Source organism: Elgaria multicarinata, chromosome 9, assembly GCF_023053635.1.
Source record: "Elgaria multicarinata webbii isolate HBS135686 ecotype San Diego chromosome 9, rElgMul1.1.pri, whole genome shotgun sequence".
NCBI lineage: Eukaryota > Metazoa > Chordata > Lepidosauria > Squamata > Anguidae > Elgaria > Elgaria multicarinata.
Window position 1 is genome coordinate 77774980 of NC_086179.1, and position 19522 is coordinate 77794501.

A 19522-nucleotide genomic window follows, 5' to 3' on the forward strand; every position below is an offset into this window, starting at 1 on the left:
GCAAGCCAGTTTCCTTTTCAAATCAGATTCTTCAGTTAATTTGCTCCCCATCTCAGGTCATCCAAATCAATTCTTCAATTAATCTACCTAAAATTTAATTTCCCCACCTCAGATGCAGTTCCAAAACCACTTTCCCTTCAATCACCCCCCCCCCATTTATCACCACATCATTAATACCCTTTCAAGTCAAAATGAACAGAGTGCTTGATTCTCTTCAGGTGGTGGTTCCATCATGGGGTCTCCATTTCAGGATGGAATTCTTAATATGAGGCAATGATGATGAGATTGCTGGTGGGTGGGGTAGTCCCTCCTCAAAGAAGCCATCTGCTGAAGGGCCACATTCCATTGTTTCCCCCAACCCTCTCCTTCCTTCCCAAAAGCCAAGGTCCCACACTGCTAGCCAACCCATATACAAATTCAGGCCTCCATTTCCCTCCCAGGTATGTTGTATGGAAAGAGAAATAGCTCTCCTTTGTAGGGGCGGCCATTTCTGCTTCAGGGCAGCCACTTCTGTTTATGTGCCGCATGCTGGGAAAGAAAATGGAAGCAACATGATTCCCTTTCCCAAGGACAACTGAGGTTTTGTGCCCTTTGTAGTGCAGCCAGTGGCTGAGAGGTTGGTTGACACTCTACTTACTGCCCTTCCGCATGAGATGTTTCAGCACTTCCATGTGGGAGAATATCTGCTCAAAGTGTGTGAAAGCATTTGAGAGGATGTTTCTGGAAAAGTCTCTGATCCTTCTCTTTTTCTTCCCCCTCTAGATGGCATTCATAGCGTAACAGCACTTTGCACCTTACGGGTGATGATCATCACTGACGACATGCTGACTAACAGTATCACAGTACGATTGGAAAACATGTCTCAAGAGAAGTTTCTTTCTCCACTGCTTGCTCTCTTTGTGGAAGGTGTAGCTACAGTGCTGTCAACAACCAAAGAGGGCATTTTCGTCTTCAACATTCAAAACGACACAGATGTTAGCTCCAATATTCTGAATGTGACATTTTCTGCCTTGCTTCCTGGTGGTATCCGAAACAAGTTCTTCCCCTCTGAGGACCTTCAGGAGCAGATATACCTCAACAGAACACTTCTTACTTTGATATCTACCCAACGAGTACTGCCTTTTGATGACAATATTTGTCTGCGGGAGCCTTGTGAAAACTACATGAAGTGTGTGTCTGTACTTAAGTTTGACAGCTCTGCTCCATTTATCAGTTCTAACACTGTCCTGTTCCGACCCATACACCCTATCAATGGGCTAAGATGTCGGTGTCCCCCTGGGTTTACAGGTGACTATTGTGAAACAGAGATTGACCTGTGCTACTCCAACCCTTGTGGAAACAATGGCCTGTGTCGAAGCCGAGAGGGAGGATACACCTGTGAATGTTATGAAGACTACACTGGTAGGTTCTTATATTTGTGTAATGTGTATTGTATTATGAAATTAAGGAAGACCAGTCTTTTGCCTTCAAATATAAAGCCATATATACACTTGAACTTAAGTATAAATACATAGAATTAGGGGAATAGTCATATCTCAGAGTACATGCTGTTCATACAGACAGTCTTGTGGTTAGTGTCTGGCATCTCAGGTTAAAAGATCTGGGCTGTTGTCAGTGCAAAATTTGGTACATTGACAAAAGATGTCAAGGTAATAAATTGGGACAATATGTGGCCCACATTAAGATTTGGTCTGCTTTCTGCCATACAACTGAAATAGTTGTATGGCGTGGTGTAGGTATTCACTTTTGTTGAGGATAGATTGAAAGTTGAGGAATGTAAGAAATTTGTAGCAGTAATCTTCTTTGAACCTTCATATGCTGTATTTTTAAATATCTTATAGTAGACTTAAAAGGACTTGACTATCCTTGTTGGAGCAGTAATGCTCAGAGGAACTGGAAACTTTAAAATTTTACCTTGTAATGTTAAGAAACATGCTTAGAAAAATAATTACAAAAAAGGGCACAAAATCTTTCATCTCTTTGCTAAGGTACACAGAACTTAATGCTTAGATTATAACAGATATACCTCTATCCTCAAACACCTTGATTTCCTCCAGAAGGCAATTATATCCTAATAAAGAGGCTTCTTTTCTCCTCTGCTTCCATCCCCCCAATACTTTGAAGCTGTTCATTTGTTTGGATGTAATTTATACATGATGAAAGTTTCTCTGTCTTCAGGAGTCTTCTGTTTCAAACAGTAAGGTACTCAGAGCTTTTATGAGCTATTTCTGAAATGGGAATACCCACTAATTATAATTACCTGGAACAGAATGCACTTCCTGTGATGTAAGGAGGTGAGTGATAAGGAGACATAATATTTGTGGGCTTAGATCAGATCTGGAACGACATTATTTCATTTTACCAGTCCAATGTGTAAAACTTATCCTGAATGCTTGTGCTAAGGAAGGAGGAGAAATTGTCTTTAAGCTGCCAATGTGGTTATTCTTCTCTATCTTTTAGGCAGGAAACAAGAGAAATATTTATATGACTTATACTATATATATACCTATATTCAATGGAAATGCTGCCCATTCTATTGCTGCTGTAAGTTCGCATATCTTGCAAAACCAAATCCAATGCTGAAATTAAGTTTGTCTGATCAAAAGTTAGAGTTAACAGCTGACACCCTAAATCAGCTTTCTCCAACCTGGTGTCTTCCAGATGATTCAGACTACAACTCCCATCAGCCCTCAGCATTGGCTATTGAAATTGTAGCATAAAACATCTGGAGGGCATCAGGATGGAGAAGGCTGACAGGGAAACCATAGCCTATCTGCTGAAAAGCTACAGAGCTGTGAGGCAGTATGAAGTATCTGAGGTAAAACTGAGGCAAAATTTTAACTGTTAAATTCTATTTCAGTGATTGAACAAGTTAACAATAGAGAAGAAAATGTGTGCCTTTCCCTGAGGCTTATGCCTGAGGAGAGATAATTTGTAAATGTAGTATACTGGTGGAGTGCCAGCTATTCTTCCCATTGAGAGGGGAATACAAGGCCAGATTCCTATCTTTATATATGGGAAGGTAGGGTCAAAATTGGCACCATTTGATTAGAGAATAACTGAACCATCTACGGATGCTCATTGGTCCTAGGGTTAAACAGAGGAAGTGTAAAGGTGATTGGCTGGAGGGTTCTGACTGGAACTAATAAGGAGCTGTTGAGAGGCATCTGAGAGAGTTTTTGCCTGGGGGAGTTTTGCCCAAAGGATAATTGCCAGGAGGTGTCTTTGTGAGAGGCTGGGAGCCTGAGGAAGACCCAGAAGCTAATCTGAAAGCACATCAGGCAGAAGCTGAAGAAGGTCGGCAAGTGAGGAGAGAAAGGGCTCATCTACACCAAGCAGGCTATTCCACTATGAAAGTGGTATGAAAGTGGTATATAAAGGCAGGAACCACACTACTGCTTTATATCGGTACTGAAGTGCACTGACGACTGTTGGGACCCATGACACATGCCATATACTGCTTTCACACCACTTTCATAGTATTATATCCTGCTTGGTGTAGATGTGTCATGGGCCCCGACAGTTGTCAGTGCACTTCATTACCACTATAAAGCAGTAGTGTAGATCCTGCAGTGCACTTCAATAAAGCAGTAGTGTGGCTCCTGCCTTTTATATACCACTTTCAGAGTGGAATATCCTGCTTGGTGTAGATGAGCCCAAAGACTCCTGGAACAGCCTTCAGAGGAAAATGCTGAAGCCTGACTCTCAGCTGGTGGCATTGGTCTGAAGACGGTGCAGCTTTTGGACAAAACTGAGGACTTCAGGGGAACAACCTTAATGGTTGTTATTTTGCTAAATTTTCTCCACAACCACGGAAGAATTAATTACTCTTGTGCAGTGTATAACATCAAGTTCATTTCTGGTCGCTGGGCTGGTCAGTTGCAAACTTTTACCCACTTGCTGCCAGTGGAAACATTTCTTGTGCATCATTTACTTTCTACACATCTGATAGGCTGGTCATGCACAATGTTTGCACAGTGCATCTAGGAATCTTTCTCTTCATTTCTGAAGTCTTTTCTAAATTCACCTTAACTCTCATTACGACGTAGCACTAAAGCAACGCTAAAGAATATTACTTTAGTTCCAACTTTAACATGTTCTTTTGATGCTTCTGCAGAATCTTTAGGCAGAATATTTAGCCACTGAGAAGGAAATTCCACAGTAACCAGACAGGACTACCAGTGAGAATGTGTGCTGTGTGCCTTTACTGTGATGTTCACACAAATGAAAACAAACACATACATTGCACATATATATATAAACAACTCCCATCATTTTTGTAGGGACAAGCAGTTTAGTGAGAGGTGATTTGGAGCAGAGAGTAGTGGAGAATCATTTTTCATTGTTAGTCTCTCCCAAACTATGTACCCCTTGCAGGTTAAAGTGGTCTAGTGTGGGGAATTCCAGTGATAAAATGGTGAGCAGAAAAAACGTTCACTGCATTCTTCTTCCCTGCTGGTTTTCTGCTCCAAGCTGCCCCTCCTGAATCTGCTTTTTCTTACCAAAGGCAGCTGTTGAGGTTTCAAAACGTGCATTTGAGAGTGTAACAGGTAATGGGACTTTCAGATATTTAGAACCCAAGTTATTTAGCATCTTAAATGCCAAAACCACCAGTTTAGTACAGTAGTAATTCAGTAGTTTTGATACAAGAAGGCTTTTTGATAGCTGCAGGCAAAGCTCTTAAATTTATTGCAGAATTGAATACTTAGCCTTTCAGACTGTAATCGTTCTGATTCATGCTTTGGTTTTGTCCTAATAGGAAGAACCATCGGCAGATATTTCACTGTAAACCATAGAATCATAGAATCATAGAATAGCAGAGTTGGAAGGGGCCTACAAGGCCATCGAGTCCAACCCCCTGCTCAATGCAGGAATCCATCCTAAAGCATCCCCGAAAGATGCTTGTCCAGCTGCCTCTTGAAGGCCTCTAGTGTGGGAGAGCCCACAACCTCCCTAGGTAACTGATTCTAGAGTCAAAGTGCTATAACTCTTCTCCAGGGCTAACATTATTCTGCTACAATATTTGCTAGGCAGCTGTACACCAGTTTTTAAAAGTCAATTCTGACTTACTGCACTATTGACCTGATATAGCACTGGCTACAATATTAATCCTATCTTCTCTTCTGTCTGAACTACTGGTTACAGAGATGTGTCTGTTCCGTGTGTTGGTCTGCTGCAGTCTTCAGAATTCAGCATAAGTTGGCCTATTCAAAGAGCCCCGGCTGTAGTGCAGTCTCATCATCCAAATCTTGAGCATTTCCCCACCCCCCACCCCCGCATCTGGTGCTTTTTGCCTGTGGAAATGTTTCCACAGATCAAAGATCCAGGGCTGTCTCTTTTGAAACCTAGTCTGGAGGTTCAGCATTCTTGTTTGCTCTTTTTAATTAGCTTTAAAATGGTTTGACAGGATTTCTGATGTTACAAAAGCATTTTAAAGGGCTGGCATTAAGAAAGCTTTGTAAATGAAAGTGATATGCCTAACAGTGTAATCACTAAGGCCTCGTTTCTCCACCTACCCCCTCAATCCATAAGCTCGGTGTGTCACCTTGATCATACATGCTTCTACCATGGAGTAGAGACATAATTTCTGTTGGGACCATGTCCATGATTTTGCACTTTAGTGAATGGTTTGGGTGGTTCAGCATATAATTGATTCAGTTTTCTGCAGCACCACGTTAATGCAGATGAAAAAGTCACAGGTATAGGAAGCAATGTGGAGGTATTTTGAGGTTATGAGAAGTTATAGCCCTAAGTAGAGCTCACCCTTCTTCCCTGGGGTGGGGATTGGTAGAAGAAAGAACCACTGCTGTCATGACCACAATACCTGACGGAACACCTCTCCCGACATTAACTTACTCGTACGCTACGCTCAACATCTAAGGTCCTCCTCCGGGTGCCTACTCCAAGGGAAGCTCGGAGAATGGAAACAAAGGAGAGGGCCTTTTCAGTGGTGGCTCCTCAACTATGGAATGATCTCCCTGATGAGACTCACCTGGCGCTAACATTGTTATCTTTTTGGTGCCAGGTCAAGACTTTTCTCTCAGACATTTAACAGCATATGCTGAGTTTTTTAACTGACCCCAGAATAGTTGTTTTAAATGGATATTCCCTGTTTTTGTTTGTATTTTATGCTTTTTTATGGTTTTAAATTTTGTAAATTTGTTTTTAATGTTCACTGTTTTTAACTTTTGTAATAATAATAATGTTGATATTATTATTATTATTATTATTATTAGCCAGTTAGCTTGGTTTTTTTTTTTTTTTTTTAGTACTTATGGGCTCTTTATCACAATTAACCCTCCCAAGGAGACTCAGAACACATTAAAAGATAAAAATTTCAGTATAATATATTATGGTCCATAAAACTTCAAAATAACAATATTATGAAAGAAGCAGTTCCCATATGCAGGTTCATCACTTGTTGGCTGTCATAAACGAACCAACCTCAAACTGGGGAAAGTAGCTATTCTGTAAATGTAAATTTTTCATAAATTGTTCCAAAAGTTTGGTTTGTTTCCCAGTGGTTGAGAATACTGTCCCAAAGCAAAGAGTTAATCAAGCTCCAAAGAAGCAGAAAATAAGTAATCTTCTTTTCAGATACTTGAACTAGGAGTTAATAAGTTAACAATAAGGTGTTCTATGATACTGCTTTTATCAGTTCTACTTTGTCCACTTTTGTGAATGGTAAACTAAGAATAATGCAACATGGCTGAAATTTATTCTTTTTTACTGAAAATAACTTGTCTTTTTAAGGGTTAGTGGTGATTTATGGCTGTATGGCCTATCATGAATTATTCTTAAAAAGTTAAAGAAGAGAGCAAAGATAAGCTTTCAGACGGAGCAATTCCTCACTGTTTCATTTATCGTTACTGCCTTTTCAGGGAGAAGGATACAAGGTGCAGAAAATAAGTCATTTTAATATGATAGAGACATCTGTTGAGAGATGGTATCATTGATTAGTTTATATGCATGTATTCATCTGCATAGATTTAACCATGGTTGAAACTTTCGACAGTTGAACAAAATGTAAGGCACTCGGACATGAACGTTAAGATAATTAGAATTCTAGAGTACAGTTGTGTGAAGCATTGTGGGAACTACAGTTTCAATGTTATTGTAAAGGTTCTTTTGTTTAGGCTTGCATGGTTCAGTGACTATGTCTGAAATCATTTGCTACTCATCTGGGCATATTTTGTTCTCCAGAAGGCTACTGGACTCTGTTACAGGATCTGGTTTAGTTTGGAGCAGTCCTTTCACTTCACATTTTGTCATGTTTCTGTGAAAACTGAAAATTCTCCTGACAATATTGTTGTGTTTTAGAAAGGAACTCTGAAGAAGACAGTGGAGTGATAGATGTTCTTAAGCAATGTAACTTTATTTGTGATCATGATAAAAAGTCATCACTTTAGCATATATGTGAATTGCTTAGGGATTTTATTATAATTAGCGGTATATAAATATCACAAATAAATAAACATAAAAGATGTTTACTTTGTTTACTTTGATAAGATCTGGAAAAAATTGTGTAAATGTTAAATCATTTCTGAAATTAATGGAATATCTATCAAATGGTGGGAATGTGTATGTAAATAGCACCATCTCTAGGCCACATTTCCTTAATAAGTCTTTTCATTCAGAGTCTCTCTCACCCCCATCATTGGTTCACTCAAACCCTGTAGAATATATTCCTGCTCGGAAATCCTGAAGTGTTACTCAGTTTTGTTTGTTGTTATATGCCCTCATTTATTCTTGACTGTTAGTTCTGATGATGTCTGCTACATCATAGCAATCATTGTCCCTTGTCCAAATTCATGTTTGTTTACTTTTTTCCTGATTTCTATGTGTATTAGCTTTTTTGTTGTTGTTGTTTTACCATTAGCATTGATTTGGAAGTAACAATATCAGATTTTTTCTCTACATTTCATTTTTTAATTAGGATAGCATGGAATGAGACATGAGCACACAGAAACAGCAATCCTGCCCTTTAGCTCCTAGGAAGGAACATCAAAACTAAGTCTCAGTATTCCCAAGGGAACTTTTATTGTAAAGGTCTTTTCCACACTGAATTCAAGTACTAGAGCTACTTATGACTTACAAAAGTTAAGTATAATTGAATTCTAGCCATTAGCTAGCATGATCAGCATGGTGATGCATTTCAGCTGGCTGCCTTCTCATTTACTTCCTTCCCCAAAATGGTGGAGGGGGACACAGACTTGTGCAATAAGAATTCTCAGTAGTACTGAACTTGTATTAAAATAAAATGCTAAATAATAAATTTGCTAATATTGTAGCACATTAATTCTGTATGCCTTTGGGGCTTGGATTTAAGATTTCTTTCCTTTTTAACTAAGGATATTATTTCCATAGCAAAAACAAAAAATGCACCTGCAAATCTTATAAACAGATTAATTGTATTAAAAGTAGACATTGCGTGAGTGGAGTGTGTAAATAAAGAGACAACAAACAGAAAATGGATTTAAAATAAGGGCCACTTTTATTGAAAATTCAGCAAGAGGTGGAGGCCTAAGCGGGCATCCTATCTTGGCCATCCATCTGGCCTTAAAGGGATCGGGCGAATTCTTTGGGCTTCACTCATATATAGTTGTGTGCCTGGGCCAGAGAAGTGATTAATACCTCTTTGGGGCTGTCTATATGTTTTAAAAGCTCTGTGGTGGCTGCAGCCACCACACAGCCACAATGGGGATTTCTCGCAAAGCTGTGCACTGGAAAAGTTGGGGACTTACCTGACTTTCCCTGCTGGAGTGAAGTGTCTATGGCTCTTCTGCCATCTGTCTTTGCTTTGGTATTGTGCCAGGGACATTCCTGGGTGGAAGGCAACCTCTGATTGGGCACGAGAAGTCAGGTGAGGGGCAGAGGGTGGGCCCAGCAAATTGCATGACTGCCAGAAAGCCCACGCTGCCTCCTGTGAGGATTATTCACTACCACCCCGCAGCAGCAATACTGTGGGGTTTGACAAAAATAGTGCCATGAAGGCAGGGTCTTTGTATGACACTGGTTCCAGGACCACCTAAAAGAAGTGTCAGTAAGATCACTTCTGAAGGCTCCATTCCTAGACCCAGAAGATCTTAACAATTTTAAGCCAGTGGCAAATATTCTTTTTCTGGGAAAGGTCCATGAGCAGGTGGTTACCAACCAGCTCCATGTACTGATATGGATGACCTGATATCTTTCTGGGGCAACTGTTTGAACTGGTAAAGCGGGGTGCTACGTTGCAGTTGTTTTGCACCTTAGTTGGATGGCTACCTCCAGAAAGTGGTGCTTGGGAGATATTGCTCAGCCCTGTGAATTCTCCAGTATCTGGTTCCACAAAGGTCGATTTGGTCCCCTTTTCTTCTACATGAAAGTGTTGAATGGGGTAATACAGAGTTTTGAGATTCGTTGCCATCAGTTTGCTGATGACCGCAGCTCTTCTTCTCCTATTCATCTTCATCAAGTGAATGTGCTAGATTGGTGCACGGTTGTGACAATGGACTGAATGAGGGCTAACAAACTGAAACTAGACAAAACCGAAATGCTATTAGTGGGTGGTTCTTCTGACTGGACGAAGGGTGTTCAGTCTGTTCTGGATGGGGTTGCACTCCCCGAAGGAATAGGTTGGTAGCTTGGGGGTTCCCCTGGAGCCATCACTATAACTCAAGGCTCAGGTGGCCTCTTGTTATCGTTTAAACAGCAGATTAAGACTTTCCTCCCCCGCCCCCCCCCTCTCTCTCTCTCTCTCTCACACACACACACACACACACACACACACACACACGGGGAAAATACGTTAGGCGCACCATTATGAGGATGCTTTCTTAGGTGAGATAAAATGCAGTATAAATAATTCTTAAGTCATTTGATTTTTTTTATTTTTAATCTGTGCAGACGTTAGGCTTTCTTAGCTGCTCTTGCTAATTGCCCACTTGCCCACTCTTATTTCAGTGTGATCCAGATTCAGACTGCAGTCAGGCAAGGAGTTAAAGCCACCCTAACTTCCACACTAAGACCCCAATTTGAATTGGTGAGGTTCGCGCTGCTAATTTGTTCGCAGGAAATCCTGCACTCAAGGCCAGAGTTACCCAGCTAAGATAATATGTGGCTTTCCCCTGAGTGCTTCTGCTGCCTGAAGCAGGCAGGTGGGCAACTGGCAAGCGTCGTTAGGGCCAGCCACTATCCCAGAGACGGAGCAGCAGCTGATGCTTGTATTCCCTCTCCTTGACAGTGGCTGCTGCCCTCTGCTCTCATTAATTGCCTGCTCTTGCAAGCAAACTTGCACCCTTGTCCGTTCTGCTTGGAGCAGGTTTTTATGATAGGCCTGTAAAGCACCATGGCCAAAATGGTTGTCAGTTCCTGATGATACCAAAATACTCTTGCTGTTACGAGCTTTGGTGTAGCAAAATCTCTCTGTGTTGAAAATAACATGTTTTTATTATTGTGCAGGACAACTGAGTTCAATGGGAATCCCTTCCTACTAATAGACTGTTGATTTGCTAATAACCATGGCTCAAAAAAGCATGTTATTATTATCAGTTGGCAAATTCAAACAGACTACACAGTGCCTGATTAATTTTATTTATTTTTGTTTATGATGGCGGGTGTTTACTTCCGGAGTTATCAGAAGATGTAGTCATTGGTTTGCACATTGTTTAGCAACTGGAGAAGATAGTGTCGTGTGTGTGTAGCAGTTACAGGTAGGAAAACACACATGGACTGCAACTCACTGCCAGGGGCTAATTTAACAGAGGGCATCATTATACTGCATTCCTGGCTTGAGGCAAGCTAATTCTGCAGTTGTAAAGGGTGTGGAAGGGTGTGTGCAAATAATGGAACCCTGGATGATAGTATAGTTAACAAGGCTTAGCTTGCCTGTTACAGCTTCTGGGTAAACTGTTTAATCCTTCTTCCTAACTATTCAGTTCCACTGTATCTCCCCCTGGCAGTTGTTTATACAGAAATTGCATTTTCAATTATTTAGGTTGCAATCCTATGCATGTTTATACAGAAAACAATTCTACAACTTCCAGCATTCTGTGAGTTGTAGGACTTTTTTCTGTCTAAACATGCATAGGATTGCACCCTAAGGCTTTTAGCATAGGCATGTTTAACATTACTATAGCCAGATAAACATGATGAACATTTTGCAAGAGCCCATCAATAAATAAAAGCTCCATCCGACGAACGTTTTATTGCACGCTCGTTACTGGGCAGTCACGGAGTTTCATCAGGTCCCTCACATGACGTTGTCTGCCTCCTGTGTGCCTTCCGTGCCTTCTGGCCTTCCTTGCACTACAAAAAAACTCCTGGTTAAGTCCGATATTTTTTTAAGCTCGGAATTGCTGCTCTCTTCTGCTGTGTGCAGAAGAAGTAGCGCCATTAGAACAGCGGACTCAATGAGCCTCGTGCTCGTTGTGTGCTTCCTCTTTTGAAAAGAAGAAGTAACTGAGGAACGAAAACACGAAGGTAGGGAGCGTGTTAACCCCCGGTGTGATGGAGCTTTTAGTTTGAAGCAGCAGCAGCAGCCACCTCTCATGCTGTTTGTACAGCTTCTGTTGACATCATGGATTAAGGACAGTGGGCGGCCTTTTGTAAATAATGAAAATTAAGTATATAATCTTGAGAATGTGTTTGCAATTTCTGCAGACTGGAGATGATTTTTTTTTCCCTTACCAGATGTGCCCCAAATATCTCCTAATCCCGACGGCATTGTTTCTTTCCTTTTTAAATTATTTTTCTAATCTAAATGAGAAAAAGAGAAATTAATCCTGGGGCTGTGTTTATTGTTATATGTGACTGTAGGGGATTGAGGTGGAGGAAACAGGGGAGCAATTGACTGCATTCAGATAAACCCTGCTTTATTATGGCAATAATGAGCCTAGCCTCCCCTCAGGCTCCCCTCTCCTTCCCCAGTGGGGAAGGAGACTAGTCTAAAATAGAAACAAAAGCTTCCAAATTTGAGTTAGATATGAACCCTAACCTGTGGTTAATCTTAACTATGGTTTGTTGAGACAAACCAGCTTTGTAATCCATGGTTTCAAGTTGGCTTGTTTCAAATGAAATGATAGTTAAGATTAACAACATTTTGTTGGGTTTTGATGAAACAATAAGCTATGGTTAATCAAAAAAAGAAGTTAAAGATTTTGATCTCCTTGCAGTCACACTGGAAAAGAAGGAAGGAGGAGCAACGTGGTTAGCCTGAGGCTTGGTACGGATTGCTCCCATCACAATTAACCACAGTTTATTGCAGGAGTGGGGAACATTTTTCAGCCTGAGGGCCAAATTCAATTTCAGAGAAGCTGTCGGGGCCAAATTCCAGTGGTGGGTGGGACTAAAGGCAAAAGGAACAGGGCCCAAACCACCAAAAATATCAGCTTATTTTATCTTAAACTCTTACTGCTAGTAACTAAACCTTAGGAGAGTCATTTGAACCTTTTAGGGGGGTGGAACCTGAACAAAAGTCTGGAAACTACCAAACAATCAGTGGACAGTTGGTTGTCAGAGGAAAGGGCCAGATTGGGTCTCAGAGGGGGGCAGATTTGGCCTCCAGGCCTGAGGTTCCCTACCCCTGGTTTACTGTGACATCTAAACACAGCCAATTCTCTCACTTTGCTATTAAACCACACGTTGTATAAGAAAGGGGGAACTAACCTCATGTACTAGTAGTAACTTAGCAAACGTAAATGCCTCAGAGTAGCACGGTTCCTCTGGAAATCCTGAGGCAGTAGTCAGACCTCTACTTCCACTTTACAATATGTTTAGAATACCACATTCACATCTTCCTGGTCTGGGTATCCTATTTCTTCTGTTGATCGCTCTTATATTACTTCCTCTTATCTCCCCAATCTAGTGCCTTTTATGTGAGGAATGCAGTTTTTAATTCTGACAGTCTCGTTCAGAAAAAGTGACAAAAAGCATTTATCTTCTATTCTCTGAACTGTGGCTCACACAGTCAAATATTTACACAGTATAATCTTTAACATCCCAACATTTTCACTGGCTTATCTGTGTACAAACTTAGAATAGCACCCCTGGAACAGTGGCATACCATCAAGGTAACACATATCTCCCAGAGCATTTATCTGCAAGACTTACAGGCTGATCTTAAACATGCTTACTCAGAAGTAGTTTCCTCTGGTATATATGCTTAAGATGGCAGGCATTGACTTAGAGCATTGCTTTCTGCACATTAGGATTTCCACTGTGTCTATGCAAATGTGACAGCAAACACAATATGAGTGTGTGTGTGTGAGAGAGAGAGAGCTGGTTCACACATGGGTCTAGTATAGCATGGACATGTGACTCAGGAGCTCAGAACCTTTATGTGAACTGGAGCTTGTGAATGTAAATATACCCTGCTCACTGGAAGTGGGGTGGAAAAAGGAATGGAAAAATTACATGCGAGGTATAGCCACGTGAGGCCCAATTCACCTTAAAGGTTCTATGCATGGTTAAAAGGGAGTGTGGGCCTATGTCTTGCTACTGTGTCTCATTGCATGTTCAGCTTACAAGAGGGGTTCATATGTAAATCAATCCAGAGAAAGAGAGAGATTCTTACCCTTCCTGCAGAGATAACCGGTATGATGAGATGCTAGGTAGTGGTTTGAGAAGTTCTCACAGGATTGTCATTCTGAGGCAACAAATTTGGCCTTAGCTAAGTCCTGGAGTCATCCCTGTTCATGTAAATGACACACAGGATATCCCGGGAGCAGGCAGGGACGATCCCAGGATAAACCTTAGGTCTAGCTAAGGCCATAGTCTATACCATCCTTCACCAACTTTGGACCCTCCAACCAGCATGGTCAGTGGTCAGGAATACTGGGAGTTGCAGTCTAAAACATTCAGAGAGCACCAGACTGGGAAAAGCTGACCCCTGCACAATTGAGGAATTCCACAGATTTTCAGCCACACTATTGCTGACTTTCTTGAGACTTTCACAGTTCACTGTGCATCTCTAGCAAACTCACTACTCTACTAACCTCTGCACCCCATTGATATTGTTTACAAAATCACTTGGCTTTGGATGAAAAAAGAGAAGGGTCAAGAACTCCCAAGATAGCTAGGCATTGTTAACTCATCCAGTTTTCTTCAGAATCACATTCACAACTTGAAGGTGTAAACAAATTGGGGGTCAATTGAGTCCAGGAGTTAATGTCCAAGGATAATTGATTGTGTAAACAGGTCCTGAACAAATAAAGTCTGGCTTCCTGGTGCTATTCCTTACTATTTCATTAGAATCCCTTTATGTCCTTTTATTAAAGGTAAATATCATGCTTCATTAAAAACAAATGTCATCCTTGCACATCTTGAATTCTTATACACAGCTTTCTCTATTTCTAACCTCTTGAGACTGCCTGATGTTTTAAATTTGCAGCTTTGATTTCAGATGTGCAAATGAATGAGTGAGACAACCATTCAAATGTGGAAGTGACCACTGTTCCAAACAGGGCAGGAGGGAAGAGGGCAAACAATTATACCGAGCATACTGGTTTGTTGACTTGCCAGGAGACATTCTTGACCTTGGTGAAATTTGCAGTGCTCACTCAAGTGGTTATTAATAATTTTCATTCAGGAATGTGGTATTATTTAACGGTTCCAGGGCTGTTATTTCTGCTCCTAGGGACAATTGTGGCTTAAAGATTACAAACTATAATGACAGCTGTTCTTTCTCTTGTTTATTTGTCTCTGTCGTGTTTCTGCACGTACAAGTGTTCGCGTCAGTGTCCTGCTTGTTTGTCGTCAATCGTCCTTTCATCAAGCCTGGAAGACATCACTCCAAAGAGAAGTCAGGGTTTTATTGGTAGATAGATACCCCCTTCCATTTTCAATAGGGCAAGTCCATACTTAACCTTTTATGTAGGCCTGTGCCTTTTTCAGTGATTCAAACATTCGAATGTACAAAAACATAGTAGCTCAAAATACTTTATTGTGATTGCTAGGTAACAGAAGGATTGACTCTGATTAGGCAGCAGATATGATACTATCATCGTAATGTGGGTGGAAAGCTTTTTGACATTTGTATGCTCTTAATGACATTTTAATCACCTTTTCGATGGTTAAATTGTGTATTTTTCTTTTATTTTCATCATGCCATAGAAAGTCTTTTTTTCTGCCACTGTGGCAATTAGACAAATTCATGGAGATCAAGACTGTCAGTGACTAAGAGTCATGACAGCTATATATTACTTTCAGAATCAGAGGCACAGAGCCTCTGTATGCCAATTGCTGGGGAACATGAGTGGGAGATTGCTATTGCACATGTCCTACTTGTGGGCTTTTCATAGGCATGTGGGTGGCCAAACAGAATGCTGGACTTGATAGGCTATTGGTTTGACCTAGCATGGCTCTTCTGATGTTTTTAGTTATTTTCATAAGAAAGAAACATTTTGCAAAACATGGGGCCTGATGTTGTGGAAAGCATGAAGTGGTCTTCTGGTAGAGGAGCAAGGGTTGCCAAGTACTTAACAGCTGAATCATGAGGCTTGGATTCGGAACTTTACTTTGCGAAATTAGGCAGCCAGTTTCAAATGATAAAGTATCTCTTTTTTAGTAGAGTTCATTACGGTCTCTGGCAATCAGCTCTTGCATTACTAAAGGTTTTGGAAAGTTACTACTGTTTCTTAATATCTGACAGTTATTTCTCTTTTTCATTTAGGAGAGTACTGTGAAGTGAATGCTCGCTCTGGACGCTGCGCTCCAGGATTATGCAAGAATGGAGGAACATGTGTTAATCTTCTCATAGGAGGTTTCAAATGTGAGTGTCCTCCTGGTGAATATGAGCGACCTTATTGTGAGATGACCACGAGAAGCTTCCCTCCGGAGTCATTTGTCACCTTCAAGGGGTTAAGGCAACGCTTCCATTTCACTGTCTCTCTCATGTAAGTTTCCTTCTTTCCAGCATTATATGAATACTTTCCCGTCAGTCTTTGCATTGGCCATAAAATAGGATGCAAGTCAAGAGTAGCACTTGGATTTTCATACTGATGTTTGTGCAGTATTTCTCATGAAGAGGTCTGTTGGATTTTTTGAAATGCATCTTCTTGGTACTGAGTGTTTCCTTACCATTTATACTTATTCTGTACAATTAGGGAATCATTTCTTTGAGGATGACCAAGAGATTGAGTTTAGAAAAGGGTTTTTGTGTTTTGGGAGTACACCTGTAATCCCAGGATGCCAGGTTTCTTTGAGCCTTAAACTCTCTTGAGATTTAAAAGTCTTATCTAATAAAGTTCATCTTTTTAAAATAAGCCACATGCCCACAAACTGTGCTGCTGGCTAACAAAAAATGTCTAGTTCAGAAATTGTGTGGAGGCTGTGGGTTATGCCATATGCCACAGCTGAAAAAGCAGATGCTATAAGAACAGCTAAGGAAAAATAGAGACAGTGAAGAATCATCTGCTTATTCATCACAAGCTGTTTCTTTTCTCTATTAAGCTTCTTATCATATTTTGCATTACTTTGGAGCTATGTTGCCACCCACTCTCAAGCTGAGCAGTTTCTCTTTTTTTTTCTCCCTCCCACCAATCTAATGTCAATGTACACTTGCTCAAAGAAATAACTTCTCACTTCTAGCTTCTTAGTAACGTGTTCATGATGGGAGATGGTTGCATGACAAATCAGACTAAACCTGGCTAAGTAGGAGTTTTGCTGCAGCAGCTGACTGTAGGTTTTGGCTTTTACTAAATAAGGGGCCTTCAGACTTCAGAATATTTAGGCTGCAATCCTAAACTCATTTTCTTGGAAGCAAGTACCATTGACATCAATGGGGATTACTTTATTTATTTATATTTAAAAGTATTTTAGGCCACTTTTCAGGGTACAGCTCTCTCAAGGCAACTTATATCATAAAAAAGAAACAATACAACAATAAAACATTGTAAAATCAATAAAATCAATAAATGTCAGTGACGATGCAACCAGCATTCTGTCCACTAAACTGAAATAATTTCAGCTAAAATCTGTCAACCTACAGTCAAAATCAGGAGAAAGCTAGCGAAAACAAATGGATCAGAGCTTCCCTAAAGGCTGCAGAGAAGGGGCCTGATAGACTCCAGATAGCAACTCATTCTAGATGTGTGTGTGTGTGGGGGGGTATTACTGAGAAGGTCTCCTCTCCAGGTGTAAGTGAGAACAGCTTCTACTGCTGACATTAAAGTGCAGACAGGTCGGTATGAGTGGAGGCAGTCTTTCAAGTATCGTAAGCCCAAACCATTTAAGGCGTTATAGGCTAAAGACAGCACTTTAAATTGGACTCAGACATTAACTGGCAAGCAGTGAAGCTGGTGCAATATTGGTGTCTCATGAACTGAATGCCTTACCTTCACCAATATTTGGCCTCATTCTGCGCAATCTGTAGTTTGAAAACTTCCTTTAAAGCTTGCTCCATATAGATCGCATTACATTGGTCCATCCTTTATGTTAACAGACCATGAATAACTAAGGCGAGATTAGACCTCTCCAGATAAGGTTGCAGCAGTGTGTGTCTGTGCATCGAGCCCTCTCTCAACACATGCTCAATCTGCAATAATGACAGGCATTTTGCTAGGATATAATGAATCATAGAATCATAGAATAATAGAGTTGGAAGGGGCCTATAAGGCTATCGAGTCCAACCCCCTGCTCAATGCAAGAATCCACCTTAAAGCATCCCTGACAGATGGTTGTCCAGCTGCCTCTTGAAGGCCTCTAATGTAAGAGAGTCCACCACTTCCCTAGGTCACTAGTTCCATTGTTGTACTGCTCTAACAGTCACGAAGTTTTCCTGATGTCCAGCCGGAATCTGGCTTCCTGTAACTTGAGCCCATTATTCCATATCCTGCACTCTGGGATGATCGAGAAGAAATCCTGGCCCTCCTCTGTGTGACAACCTTTTAAGTATTTGAAGAGTGCTATCACGTTTCCCCTCAATCTTCTCTTATCCAGGCTAAACATGCTTAGTTCTTTCAGTCTCTCTTCATAGGGCTTTGTTTCCAGACCCCTGATCATCCTTGTTGCCCTCCTCTGAACACGCTCCAGGTTGTATGCATCCTCCTTGAAGTGTGGTGCCCAGAACTAGATGAAGTAGGAAAGGAAAGGATCCCTTTTACATCTAGAGATATTATACCTAATAGTCCATCCTGTTTAACAGAATGGCTGGCAATTCTTATGTGGTTTGTTTACAGAGCTACTTGTCTGTAGAGAATTCTTTCTGTGAAATTTGTGCTTCCCCACCTGTTGTAGGTTTGCAACCAGAGAAAGGGATGCTCTGCTTCTCTATAATGGACGTTTTAATGAAAAGCATGATTTTATTGCACTTGAGATAATTGAAGAGCAGATCCAGTTGACATTCTCTGCAGGTAAGATATTTCTGTCTGTTTAGCCTGTTAAAACTAGCAGTAACCCTCAATCGACGTTTTCATTATATGTTGAAAACTCATCACTGATGTTATGCAGTTGTGACCTTAAGAGTGTAATTCGAATTGTATTTCTGATATAGCTCATCCACAACAATTTCGTTGTTGTGTACTTTTTATTCAGATACTGCTGAGTTATGATCCAGTTTATCCATGCATTACATACACACATTATCCATTTCCAAAGGTTTGCTATGTTGAGAAGCCCATTGTTACAGTATTGAGCTATAAGTGCCCACCAATAATTCAAAGTGTGAGCACTCTCATTTTTCTTTCAGGGTCAATAGGACCATTCATGTACTTAAAATGAAGCAGATGGCCTAGTGTTTTGCAGGAACAGATGAACCAAGAGTGTTACGCATCAGACCATTCACTCAGTCATTGAAAATAGAACATTTGACAAAAAGTAGTTTGGGTTTAAGTGAATTAACATGGATAACAGCGCAATTTTATGCACTGTACTCAGAAAGAAGTCCCACTGTATTAAATGTGTTTGGCTGCAATCCCATGCACACTTTTGTGGGAGTAAGCCCCATTGGACACGGAGGATTTACTTAAAAATATGCTTAGTAAATATGCATAGGATTGCACTGTAAACAAATAATCCAAAGAAGGGAATCTAAAAAAAAAATGCCAGTAATATTGAGTGTCAGAAAAAGGTTTTTCAATGAATCGGTCGTAAAATTCTTTAGCAAGAGTAAACTTCATTGCGATTCCTACCAAATTCAGTTCAATAAGTATGGGAAACAAGCAACTAAGTCATGAAATATATAAATTAATTCGCCTCCACCTCATCAGGGTCCACTTCCTCACACGTTAGTGTCTCACTTTCACAACAGGAGTATTGTAGAAGCTGACACTTAGAATGTCTCAGGTTCATGAAAGTGATATGCAAATAATATTAATGGGATGAAAGTGAAATGTGCAAATTAACAGAGTCTCATGCATTTTTGATGAGATCTCAGTATTTAAGATGATGGAAAACAAAGCTGTGTTTTCTTTAAACTGAATCTGCGACAAAGTATTTTTCTTCTTTAGGACAATTTATTTGCCAGGGCTCAGCGTTAATAATTTAAGGCAATAGTTTTGTAGGTGGGGGTGGGAGGGGCTGTTGGGGCAATGACAGGTCTGGGGGG

At 40.6% G+C, this 19522-nt stretch overlaps 1 protein-coding gene across 2 annotated transcripts in view; it reads left to right on the top strand.

Moving 5' to 3' along the window:
• Positions 1-19522, top strand: part of CELSR1 (cadherin EGF LAG seven-pass G-type receptor 1) — a 182415-nt gene that overhangs the window by 75676 nt on the left and 87217 nt on the right. For both annotated transcript variants that reach the window (XM_063134119.1, XM_063134120.1), the window contains exons 2-4: positions 763-1401; positions 15650-15872; positions 18214-18329. In XM_063134119.1, the coding sequence (XP_062990189.1) occupies positions 763-1401; positions 15650-15872; positions 18214-18329 (978 nt within the window). The remainder of the gene's footprint in view (positions 1-762; positions 1402-15649; positions 15873-18213; positions 18330-19522) is intronic.